Consider the following 12,930-nt stretch of genomic DNA (forward strand, 5'->3'; position numbering starts at 1 on the left):
GAATTGGAGTTAGAATGGTAATAGGAGAATTCATTTTGCTAGAGTTTTGTGTATAAAGCTCTCATCATTAAGGAGCACAGCATATCCAGTTCATGGACAACTGAGTGAAAATATCCAGCTGAAGCAGGGAAATTTTGCCACCAAAATAGAAAAGTTGATGCTACTACTATTGTTAAAAAAAAAAACAAAACCAAAACCAAAAATGAAACCACACACACAAAAAAAATAAAAAAACCACACCAGAAAAAAAAAGAAAACAATCCCAAAACAAAAAAAAATCCAAACCAGTTAGAGAACCGCCCTTTACAATCACCTGAATTGAATATTTAGTTGTGAGGTAGGAATCATGTTTTCAGTCCCCACTTCACATAATAACCTAATTATTTTTCTTTGAAAAATGCTGAGTTTAAAATAATGCTTCGAGGAGCAGCGACGAGAGTTGTGGTTATTGTGCTCCAATCTCAGTCAGCAGCCTCCATGTCAAGCTGGTTTGCTTCCTGGGTCTAAGAAGCAAAGAAAGAGAAAGTAGAGAGCTTCATATGCAGTTGCTACCTCACATTTCTGATGAGTGAGGTCCATGGTTGTGTATGGATGCAAAGCCCCTGCTTTGTCCTGTGCATTGATCAGGGGAGGACATAGGGAATTAACCTTCTCAAAGCCTCATGCTCAGCTTTTCAGTAGGGCAGGATTCACTGTCGCAGTGAATCCTATTCCCAGGTCTGGCACTGGGCTTCTGCATGCATGGGGTTTAAAGGAAACAAAATCATTACATTCAGCATAGGTTTTTTTAAGAAATGGTGTCACTTAAAAGATCACGAATTGTCAGAGTTTAGTTTGTGAAGGTCTTTTAACTGAGGAATATCTGGCTAAGTTCTCAAAAAACATGCTCTGTGGCAGACAAATGACATCATGTCAAGGGATTCAGCCCTGTCAGGTCTCTTCAGGGATGGCAGATGGCTCATGGGCTGCACTTTGGGGACCCCTGACTCAGGTGTTTTCCAGGAAGTTATGCTTAGACTTTCTAAGCACACATTTTTTTCATTTGTAAACCAGAGGTAAGGCTTCCTTTAACCAGGTACATATGTTGGGAGGTAGGGAGGCACTCAGAAATGAGGCCATTAAGCAGATTAATTAGAGGTCTATAAATGTGAAGTTGTTATCATTTGAGCATTGCTTTCAATTAAATTAAACATGAGGAGAAGCTTTCCAAATAGAGGATAAAGGTTGAAATCCTGTGTTCTTTTGAGCACTCTGGCATCACTCCAGCAAAGCACTTAATCACTTGCTTAACTTCCTGTATTTGAAACCAATTGGAACTATTCGCATACCTTAATTTTAAGCATCTACTTAAGTATCTGCTGGATTAGCACCAGAGGGCCCAGCACCATCACTGAGCTTCAAATAAAGGCAGAGGTGGAAGAAATTTAGACCCACAAGGTATAAGCCCATGGGAGGACAGGCAGAAACACCTGTGCTGTTGGGGCACAGAGTGGCATTGATTGTTTTGAAGCAAGTCTCTGCCATTGCAGTCTGTTTAAAAATTAATGCTGCAATATGCTTTTTGGTGTTTAAATGGCCAGCTTAATTTTGGAAGCTCATACATTTGTGATAACTCCAGGGATGGAAATATTTCATAATCTTAAGACAGTGTCCTTCCTGGATGAATAATCAATTCCATAGAGCAAACTGCTTGTCTACTACTTTGCTGAAAGCCTACTAGCTACACTCTATTGATATAATAAAATAAGGGTGTTATTTATTCAGCTGTTTCAAATAAAGCAACTCATCCATCGATTTTGAGAGGTTGGCCTTTTTTGTTTTGTTTTGTTTTGTTTTGTTTTTTCTATGCTCTTACTTTTAAGGCAATTGGAGCAAATTGAGATGCAGGTCAATGTTGGCTTTTTTTTCCTTTGGAAAGATTGCATGTCCCAAAACCGGTACCACTCTTTCCTTTTTATCTATGTAGCAGCTAACTCAGAAAAGTAAGATTTAACCATCTAAAGCATTACAAGGCCATAGCAGAAGACAATTCCTTTTTTTTCCTCAAGGAATATAATGGAGATTCATCTTGTTTTGTGAAATTTTAAGGATTAAAAATAGGTAAGTGAAGACTTTCCCATCATGCCATAAATATAGCAGCTAAACAGTGAAGGGCAAGCATATGTTCTTCAGTCCAGGCAGTTAATGTGAAACTTTGCGTGGCTTAGTTAAGTGTGTATTACACATTTTAATGCATTACTGCTGCATGGCTTATGCTGGATAGGGCTGAAGTTTGGATATGATCCCAGTTGTGGCTGGAGTTGAAAGAAGTAATGTTTTAATTAAATACACCATTTTACACAAACGAACCTGAAATGCAATTCGGCTAACGAAATATTTCCCCAGATAGATTAGGAGGCAGCATGCTGTATCCATGGTGTTTGACTGCAGATGGACTGTGTGAGCTGGAGGTGGTCTCAGAAGAACCATTTGATCATTTTATTACCTATGTTGATACACAAATATGGATGTTAGCCAAACATCTTAGCCAGACTAATATTCTAATATAATTTACAGTATGTGTTTGGCTCCATTCTGCCCATTGAATGAAATTATTGAAATGTAACAGATTGCATCGCCTTTTGGAGTCTTCACTGTTCTTTTAACTTCTCTACAGGTGAGATCTTGTGGCATATATGCTTAAGTGTACACTAACCTCCCTGTCATAATTGTTATAACTGAGATGTAACTAAACCCTGAGTATAGAAAGCTCTGGGAAGTGGAAGCTTTGTGGGAATTTTCTGCCCAGCTAGGATGAAGCAGTATCTCTCTGCTTTCATGGTGCAGAGAGTCTCTGCTGGTGCCATGGGCTGCACTGGTGAGGGGTTGCAAAGTTTGCATATCTCTGCTGTGATATGGAATAACTCAGGCTTTCTGCAATGTTGCACTACATAGATGGATGAAAAAAGCAATAGCACACATTCAGTGCTGGACTGACAGTCTGACGCTACCAGCTCTCAACCAGACCAACCATGCCACTGAGGTTACTGTCTGGATAACTGCTGAGCCTGGACAAGAGCCTGGGTATTCATTGGATGCCCATATTTTTTCCTTGAATGTCCCACAGTTAGCTTGAATTTCAGCTTTTCTTGGTACCGAGGGCCAGGCTATAATCAAAGAACCCCCTCTGAGTACTGAGCAGTGACCCTGACATCTCATTGGCTACAAGGAATCACAGGAACACCAGGGATTAATTGCTGAGTGATGGTTGAATTCTCTGTGCTTAAGAGTGGGGACAGCCATTTTACCTGTTAGGTGGGAAAACCTTCTCCTCCCTGCCTGGCCAGTCCAGCTGCTGAGTACTCAAGAGTGGAGCCCTTTGCAGCATCTGCTCCTTGCCAGCTCTTCCTGTTCTCCCTACTCCTCCTCGAGGTCCATCAGGGGACAAATACTTCTTCCCAGCCCCTCTACAGCAAGGACCATCTGATTAATGGAAGTGCTTTTATGGTCCCATTGCTAGGGGTATCTGGGCATGTCACAGAGTCTTTAATGTATGTATCTGTAAAGCAGTGGTGTGAGGTAGGGAAATGACGTTACCCCTCTTTTACTGATGGAGACCTGAAACTAATGGCTTGCCTGAGATCTCAGAGGAAGAATGTTGCAGAGTGTGGGTTCCCATGCAGATCTGCAGATCTGTCATGTCTTAGGCTAGTACTGTAAGCATCAGACCATCCTTTCCATCTTTCACTCTAGTTAGAGGTTACTCGTGTTTCTTCAATAACAGGAAGGAAACTTAACCCTTCAGACAATATATATTTACTGTGCATGTCAGATCATCTGCTGGTAAAGAGAAATAAAAGTGGATGAGAAAGATGTATAAAACATATTTTAATGGCAAATCTTTTAGATCATAGTTTCCTGTATACAAATGGTGTAATATTTATCCCAGGTGCTCAAATGTGGTGTTGTATTTATAAAGATAATTGGAAAAACATGTTCTGTGAGTAAGAGTAATAGACATGCGGGCAGTAGGTCCTTCAGGGCATAAGTAGTCATAGGGGAGGTATATGTATACTATACACAATCAGTAGAAGAGTTTCCATAGAAAAAAGCCTTTTAAGTAAGCAGCAAGTTATCTGCTTATCCAGTGATGGCTGTTTTTCAAAGTGTAATATATTGGCATGCATTTTTCTGTTTGATTTTTATTCCTGGTGAGACAGACCACACTTTTTAGCAGCACTTTCAATGTTTATGGACTGTTTTTTTGCACAGGGAGGAAAGAAACTAATGCTCCATCTCTGGAGAGAAAAAGTTCTGTTTATCAGGACATCTTATTTACCAAGATTCCTCCTGAGAATATGCTTTAACAGACCCAATTTCAATCTACAGAAACTGTTTACAGCTGAGTTTTGAGTCCTTCAAGAAAATGTTTCTTAATGAAAAATGATCCAGACTCATTATTCTATACATCCATTAGCCTTATTTGATTGAGCTGTAGGAGTATCAAGCAACATCCATCCCTTAAGCATGTATTACAGTCATAGATTTGATTTCTTCTCAGTTTCATTACATCCTACAGATCAGGGACTGCAAAACAGCCGGTTGTTCATTGCAGGGGCTAATTGTAGCTCCTTCCCTTGGCTCCTTCTACGTGTATTCATTCCTCTACACCCCCTCATACCATGCAGAGTAAGTGGGCAGCTGGCATCTGAGGAGCTTGCCCCATGCTTGGCACCTCTGTGTCCATGCTGCCGAGCAATCACCGAGCAGAGGATTGGTGTGTTTTGTCCCGATTGCCCAGTGTGTTTTGGCTTGAGCTCCAGTTCAGAGTCAGCCAGTCAAGAAAACAAGGATTTGCAAAGGAGAAGGAAATCCAGAGATCTACAGATCTCAAGATTTTGCCTTTAGCTTTTCTCCTGGTGGTTTTCTCAACCTCTAATGACATAAAATGCTGATAATGGCAGACAAAATGGTCTGCTCCTGTACATTAAAACTTTCCTGTTTACCTGCAAGCCATATCAGGGAAACTGTCTGAGAAGAGTTTGAGCACACAGTCACATGCCAAGGGATGTCTTCATCTAATGTGACTGTTCATGCTAAAAATGGCCAAAGGCAGATGGACAGCATCTTCACATCTGCTTTTTCCATTCCAGTTTAGCATCTGCAGCATCCTCACATCTGCTTTTTCCATTCCAGTTCAGCAGGCCACCAAAGCTCTATGGGGTTCTTGCATTGACATCTGTGGAAACTCTGCTCTCATTGGGGGAAGCAGTCAGTCTCTGTAACACATACACCAGTGAGAGGACCATGTGAGCTGCCTGGAAGGATGAAAAATGACACAGCACCTGAACTTTTCAGGGGGATAAATAATGGGACAGAACTGTCTTGAAAGGGGGTTTGCAGAAATAAATACTTCCTAGAGCATGACATAAAGGTAAAATACTTGGAAGGGCTTTCAGAGAACTTGAATCCAATTAATGTGCCATAAGAAATTACTTCCAACCTTGTCAGCCATTTTAAATTTATATGCCATCTGTTAGAGAAACCTAAAATCTTGGGGTAAACTGCTAATCAGGAAAGCAGAACTTCATATCCATTCCCTCATTCTGCACTTTGCCTGCCCCGGCAGGATAGCACAGATTTACTCTTTACGAGGACTTGGGATGAGTGAGGGACAGGAGGGAGAGTGAGAAATCTCCTACAAACTCTCTAAATCCATGAGTTCAGCATAAATATTAGGAAAGAAAGAGAATCAAGACGCATCTTATGCCATCTGTGAGGTATGCACAGAGCGGGTTGTGTTGCATCTTTGGGAAATAACTAACTTTTGGTCAACAAGTACCTTACTCTTGTAATTAGTGATAGTAAACTTATGATGCTTAAGGGAAAATCCACACCTTGTTGAGATGCTCCTTAAAGTTACAGAAGCACAGGATGTCTGCATGAGCAGAGTACCTAACATCGCCAGCTGAAAGTGTGGCCATTGGCTCTGCCACAAGCCTCTCAAGCACTAAGAGGTCATCCTGTGCCCTGACCGTCCTTTTGATAACATCAGCCAGTGGGAGCAGAATCACAGCTCTCAGTCTTGCTGAGAGAGACACAGCTGTTCGACAGCAGAGCCAAGAGCAGAACAAGGGTCCTTGAGTCCATATCCTCTTCAGTAAAAAACATATAATTATCCCAGTTTTCACCTGTGTTCTGCACCCATATGATTTTCTGTATTTTTAGTTTTCTTGTAGTAATTGACTTCAGGCAAATTCAAAGTAAGCTGATATTTTCCACCTTTTTTTTTTTTTGCTCATGATAAAGGCACAGTTTTTTGCTGTTTTAGTGTCATGTAGGAGAGCAGCTTTAACAGTGTGCAGAGATGGTCTAGAAGTTCTCTGTGCTTCCATATTCTCTGTGAGAGCGTATTATGAGACAGCTGAGTGCCTGAAGCAGTTTGATTTCTGTTTTCCTCCTGCAGATTGTTGATGGCAAACTCTGGTTCCAGCTGGATTGCGGAAGTGGCCCAGGAATCCTGGGAATTTCTGGAAGGGCCGTTAACGATGGAAGCTGGCATTCTGTCTTCCTGGAGCTGAACCGCAATTTCACCAGCCTGTCCCTGGACGACAGCTATGTGGAGCGCCGCAAGGCCCCCCTCTACTTCCAGACGCTCAGCACGGATAGCTCCGTCTACTTCGGCGCCCAGGTCCAGGTGGATAACGTCCGCAGCCTGACTGACAAGAGGACCACACAGGTCCTGAGCGGCTTCCAGGGCTGCCTGGACTCAGTGGTCCTAAACAACAACGAGCTGCCCCTCCAGAACAAGCGCAGCAGCTTCGCAGAAGTGGTCGGCCTGACGGAATTGAAGCTGGGCTGCGTTCTGTATCCCGATGCCTGTGAGAGACACCCCTGCCAGAACGGCGGCACCTGTACTGCCGTGCCATCTGGTGGTAAATGTTTTCATTACTTTATGGGCTTCCCCCCTCCCTGTTTTCCTCTGTAATTTATTGCCAGAGATGGTGTTATGCAGCAACATGCTTGAAAAATCTCATGAACTCTATAAAACTCTGATAGGTATTGCAAATTGGGTAAAAGCTGTTTGCTCTATAAATAACAGTGAAATGGTGCCCCTTCTTATTGCATTAGTGTTCCAGGAGGAAATTGATTTATTGGCTGTTAGCATAATCCTATTTCTAAAGAAACCAATAGAATTACAATTACTGTAATATTCAGCTGGATTTTTCAGAATCCATTTACAGCATCCTTACAGCATTGAGGGCTGTACACAAAGATGGTGATTTGAAATGTCCATCACAGATATAACAGCAGTGTTGCCTTACTCTGTTTCCGAAGCTGTCACAAATAATTACTGAGCTGTCCTCAAACACCTCCGTCCTTTTGGAAGTGAGTAATTTCATTACATGTCTGCATGGAAAATAACAAGTTGGGCCCGTTATAAACCCCCTGAACTGTATTTTACAGCTTTCTCGGAGGCCTGAGTGCTCTAAGGTCTAAGTAATATTATCCAGATTTTATAGGGCATTGATTTAAACTTGTGGTGGAGTTTCCTATCCAGTGGTTATGTGGTGGTTTGTGTCATTTGATACCAGTGACTTACTGCACTGCACCAGTTACCAGAACTGTCAGCATGTTAGCAGGAGAAAAGCAAATGGCACACAGGTAGAATGTTGCCTCTCAGGCAGTTCTCTTTCTGCAGTGTAGGAGTTTCCCTTCCAATTCCCCATACTGTATTAGCATGCAGCATTGCACACCTTTTCTAGCAGAATAAAACTTCCTCTGAAAAGGAGGTTGCTTGACAGAGAGGTTTCTGCAAGTTCAGAGCTTTCCATCCACTTACTGTCAGTGAGTTTTGGTCATGGTTCTCTAGGGAAGTTCCTGCCTAAACTCTTATTTTATGGAGCATTTAACCACTGTCCCAGGGCTTTCTGCTTTAATGTGTCCATGCAATTCCCTTGCACCCATAGTTATTATTTCTGTTTTTCATTAGTTTAAGCCTGACTCTCATATTTCCTTTCTGAGTCTCCTCCACCACACAGAGTTTTTAGGCCTAAACTTCAGATCAGTTCAAGACCAACATGTGGTGAGATCTGAGCAAAACTGTGATAAGTTGCTCAGTTGGATAGCCCCACTCCTATAAAGTCCTCAAAATGTTGATTTGTCCATGCTGGGCTGTCTCAGCTAGCATCCCCTCTGGGTCTTTGGTTTTGATTCAGACACCTCTTCTCCCATGCTATCACAAATGATGCATCAGGAATGCTATCAGCTGTGCTGTTGATGGAAAGAAATGGGAGGACAGTTAGAAGGAATGAAGCACAACCCTGGCAATTCGGGATGTGTTGTGGGACATGAGGAGAAAAATTGCTGCGTGTGTGTTTGTCCTTTAGGGTCTTTATTTACCAAGGGAAGGAGAGAAAAGGAGGGCTGCATAAAAAGGGCAAAAGAAAATAATTCTGAGACAGAAGGATCCTGCAGCCACTTGAAGAATTGCTAAGCATGATTATTGAAATTCCTAGGAAATATGGCTGTAGTATGTACAGGAATGTCTGTATGATGGCTTCGATTCAGAGTCCCTACTGAATAAATGAGGTTAACCATTTGCTTCACATCCTAGGAAGCATGAGAACAGTTCCTTCTATTGATTTTATTTGAGTCTATTTACAGTATTGCTCAACAATCTCATGATGAGTAAATTGAAACCTTTCTAACAGAACTCCTTACAGTAATTCTTTTTTTCCCAGCACCATGAGCATGCCAATTCAAACTGAGGGGAGACATGGGGTAAGGGAGAAACAAGCAGCCCTGAAGTTTGGACCCATCTTATTATTGGAATGGCAAATACCATTTTCACATCAACAAAATTCACTGCTGGAAGGCAGGCACAGAACTGATTTAACTTGCCTGTGTTCCTGCCTCGGCGAGGGGCATGTGCCCTCGAGGGATGTTTTGGCTGCCTGCCGTCAAAAAATCTGTTTGCTGTTTTTACTGTCTCAGCAGTGTGTGTAAATAAAGGATTGTTATAAAGCCATAATTCCAGTGCAATGGGCCCTGACTGTATGTTGGTGGTTCTACAGCCCAGCCCTTAAGGAGAAGGCATGGGCATTTTTGCTTCCACTAGGCAAAGCAGTTCTGTTGTTAGTGTCCTCCATATGCTGAAAGGCCACATAATTAAATTCTAATAGCACAAGAGTCCATCAGCATTGCACGTCCTAGTTGCAGAGCCGCAAATCGCAATGTGCTTTTAAGAACCATCTACCATTGCACTTGCTGACATAGATGTTAGCAGCTGACTTCCATTTGAAATAGAAAAAAAAAAAAAACTTCATTTTTTAAAGAATTTTCTTAAGAATGAAAATGGCAGCTTTTTCCTTTTTTGGTGAGGGGAAGAATGCAAAAATATACCATGCAAAGGTCCTTTTCCCAGTCACAGGGCATTGAGTAGCAGCAGCATCTCTTGACTAATATTTTCTATGATATTATCCTCCTTTGTCAGTTTTTGGAAAATAATGTTAATTTTCCTAAACAGAGAGTATTTGTCATAAGATTTTTTTTAATAAATAAACCCTCTAGTTCAAATTTTACAAAGCAGATTTCATATACTGTTAGCATCTTTGCAGTTACGGACAACCTACTGTGCTTTACAAGAAAATTAAGAGAGAGAAAAAGAAAGCTGAGATTTATAGCTAACTTAAGAAGAAAACAGTCAAGCAAAGGTTCCCCAACATTATAACATGAAAGAGTTGCTGACTACATACCAGAAGTCAAGGAGGCCGTGTCTAATTTACATATAATTTGCATAAATTGAGCACCTACAACACAAACCTCTATAACAGTGTTCTTGTTATAGAGAATCTAAGATTCTCTATTCTGTCTCTGTTCCTGAGATCTTCCTTTCAGTAGAAATGCCTACTGCCCTGTTCACCATGAATAAAAAGCTGCCTCAATTGCCTTTCACTTCATCCTGTGGTTGGGAATAGGGTGATACCACGACCCTGTTTGGGGAAGTGCTCTTTATGCACTTAGAGTGTGTCCATGCTGCTGCTGTTAGGTAGGGTATGGATGGATACATTCACAGCTCCTGGCACAGGGCAGGGCTGTGCCTGGGCTGCACAGAGCTCAGGACTGACCACAGAGGTGTTGCCCCAAAGCAGGGCTGGCACAGGGCTAAGCTGACCCGCAGTGGCTCTTTCTGCCTGACCTGTCTGCATATGGAAGAGAGCAGAATGGGGATCTCGGCTTGCATGAGAGCACAGACAGCTCAGATGGGAACTCCAAGAGTACATAAAAGCCTCTTTGCTTTCAAACTCTGGTTTCTGAGCCAGCAGAAAGTGACCATGGCATGAATCTCTGCTTGCTCTCCGGCAACAGTGTTGGCCAAGTGATGTCAGTGGTACAGAAGGGGGGACTGCGTGTCCAGAGACCCCATGGGGAGATCCAGTGCATGCTTAAATAGGGGTTGGCAGAAGGGGATGAGCACTCACTGGATCTGACAGCTCAGGAGACTCATAGCAGAAAGAGACATACTCAGTCTTAGGACAATTTTCTTGGGAGACAGTGGAAACCACAGCCCTGAAGGATAGGCCACATTCTTCCAGACTTTTCAGTCCCTATCCATAAGTATGGGTCAGTAAATCTATTTTTAAAGAAAGTTAGCATTCTGAAATCTGACGAACAACATGACTTTCAGAAACAGCTTGGCTCTTTGAACTGAAATTTCCCAAGAAAATTCAACCAAGTGTTTAAAGTGTGGTTAAGCTATAAGATGCTGAATATGAGGTCTTAAAATGGGAAATGTCACACAACCTTAATAATAGTGTGGCACTTGCAGGGCTGCCCATAGTAAATGTATGTTTATCTGCATGAGTAACAGTATGAGCAATCTCAGCAATAGAAAGAATTACTGTAATCACATGCAAAGACTGCACCAAGGTTTTCAGCCACAGAGAGAAACCTCATGCTTGTAAAGCCTGCAATTATAAGTATAGTTACTTCCTTTTAATTTGATCAGTCCTGTATTCATCTGGCTTTGATTAAAGTAAATGACTTATATGAGTAGGCGATTTTATTTGAACATGAAGCATTTGAGCGGAAATATTTACTGAGTCAAGGACTGTGGGCAGAGTGTGGGGACATAAAGTCATTTTGCTTTCCCCACTTTTCACTTTTCTTCTATTCTTTTTTCTTTTTTTTTTTTTTTCATGAACAGAGCTAAAGTCCAAAGGGAGGAGAAAATGCAGCATGGCACTTGGGTGGTGGGTTTAACATGCGCTTTAAATGGTGTTGGCAACATTACTTATGGCTGGTTTTGAGGATCACGTAGTTCATAAAAAAGAAATAAGGGAAAAATTAGTGTAATAATACCACAGAACTGACCTGGTCTTATTAATGTTCTTGATCTTGTTTTTTCACACACGTAAACAACCCAGCATACTGTGATGTGAGTATACCAAATGCACTTCAATTATTTTTTTAAAGCTTTTTTAGAAATTCTAGGAGTGTTTAATGTTTTTAATATGTAGTGATTATAGGCATCTGTTTTTGAATTCCCACTTTAAAAGCATGTGCATGCCAATCTTCTCATAGCACTGGTTCAGCAAAGACTGAGGTTCATTTTCATACCAACAAGTGGCAAGAGGCAATGATCTGTTTGAAGACAGATAAGTTAAATCCAGAGTAGCAGGACTGTGGATGGCTGAACACACACTACTTGAAGATGGCCTGGTTTGACTATAGACCTACCAAAATACAAATGCTGGGAGAGGTCCTCTTCCCCTTCAGTAGTTCTTATCAGTTAACTTGGTGTGTAACACTGTGTGGTCAATGTCAAGGGCAGGGCAATTTCTGGACATCGAGTTTGTCAGGTCTAGCTGCACAGCAGGGAGAGAAACTACCCAGAGAGACAAATGGGAAAGCCAAAGCACATTAACAGATAAAAGCCAGCCTGTCTTGCATGGGATAGATAGAAACAGGAGCATACACATGTTCCAAAAAAAAAAAAAAATTGGCAGCAGTTCAGAGCATCGTCTTTAATAAAGCCAAGTAAACCTTGGGATAGACAGACATTCAGATGCTCAGGCTGGGAATGCTACCAGCAGAGATGTTCACTACATAACAACACCCCATCTGCTGATGGCACCGTGCCTGCCTTGTGCTGCTGCCTCTGCTTCTTGAGTGCCAGGCAAACACAGGTGTAGGCAGGGAGCCTGTGTAGTGTCCTGTCTTACTGCATGTTGCTCTTCAGTGAGGTCTGGGGTGAAAAACACCTTTTTCTTTGGGTAGGGACATGCCAGGAGAGCAGTAAGAGCAGCTGTTTGGGTCACCGGGAGCAGGTGAGATTTAACTATGTGGAGGGGACTCAGATTGGTGAAGGAGCATGAGAGAACCCTTATAAAACAACCCTGAGTAAGCCCAAGACAATGTGTAGACCTATGTCTACATAATGTTTCAGGTCATGAATGATATTTGATGCGAATCTTCTGATCATCATCTCTCCCTGGACTTCACTTCCCACTGGAGAGGCGAGGTTTGGGAGGGCAGGACAAGGCTGAACTGGAAGACAACTGGTCCCAAAGCCCTGGGCTGCACACAGTGAGGCTCCTCAGCACCAGCTGTTTGGCTCCACAGAGCCACTGGTGCTGCTCTGAAGGACTTGTGAGTGTAGATACCGCCCAAAAAGGCTGTATTGTGGTTCATAGCTTGTTGTTGCTCTTAGGTCATCTCTTGGTACATGCTGCTATGGCACATGCTGAGAATATTGTGGTCCCACCCTAGAAGCTTTTCAGAGGTGTTTTCCAGAGCTTCCTGTCTTTTTCCACTGATTCCCCCTGAAGAAATACTGTGGTGATATCACAAAATTTGCTGCCTTGGAGAATGCAGATCAACATTTCTAGGAATTAAATATTCATTCCTTGTGGAAGAAGCTCAGATGGACTGTATGATCTTAAACGC

General features: G+C 42.1%; 1 protein-coding gene across 1 annotated transcript in view; it reads left to right on the forward strand.

Annotated features, from left to right (window-relative positions):
* FAT3 (FAT atypical cadherin 3) overlaps positions 1-12,930 on the forward strand; it is a 333,677-nt gene that overhangs the window by 299,526 nt on the left and 21,221 nt on the right. Inside the window, exon 22 of the mRNA XM_066544703.1 lies at positions 6,446-6,914. Within this exon, the coding sequence (XP_066400800.1) occupies positions 6,446-6,914 (469 nt within the window). The remainder of the gene's footprint in view (positions 1-6,445; positions 6,915-12,930) is intronic.

The sequence above is a fragment of the Molothrus aeneus genome, chromosome 2 (genome assembly GCF_037042795.1).
Source record: "Molothrus aeneus isolate 106 chromosome 2, BPBGC_Maene_1.0, whole genome shotgun sequence".
Lineage (NCBI taxonomy): Eukaryota > Metazoa > Chordata > Aves > Passeriformes > Icteridae > Molothrus > Molothrus aeneus.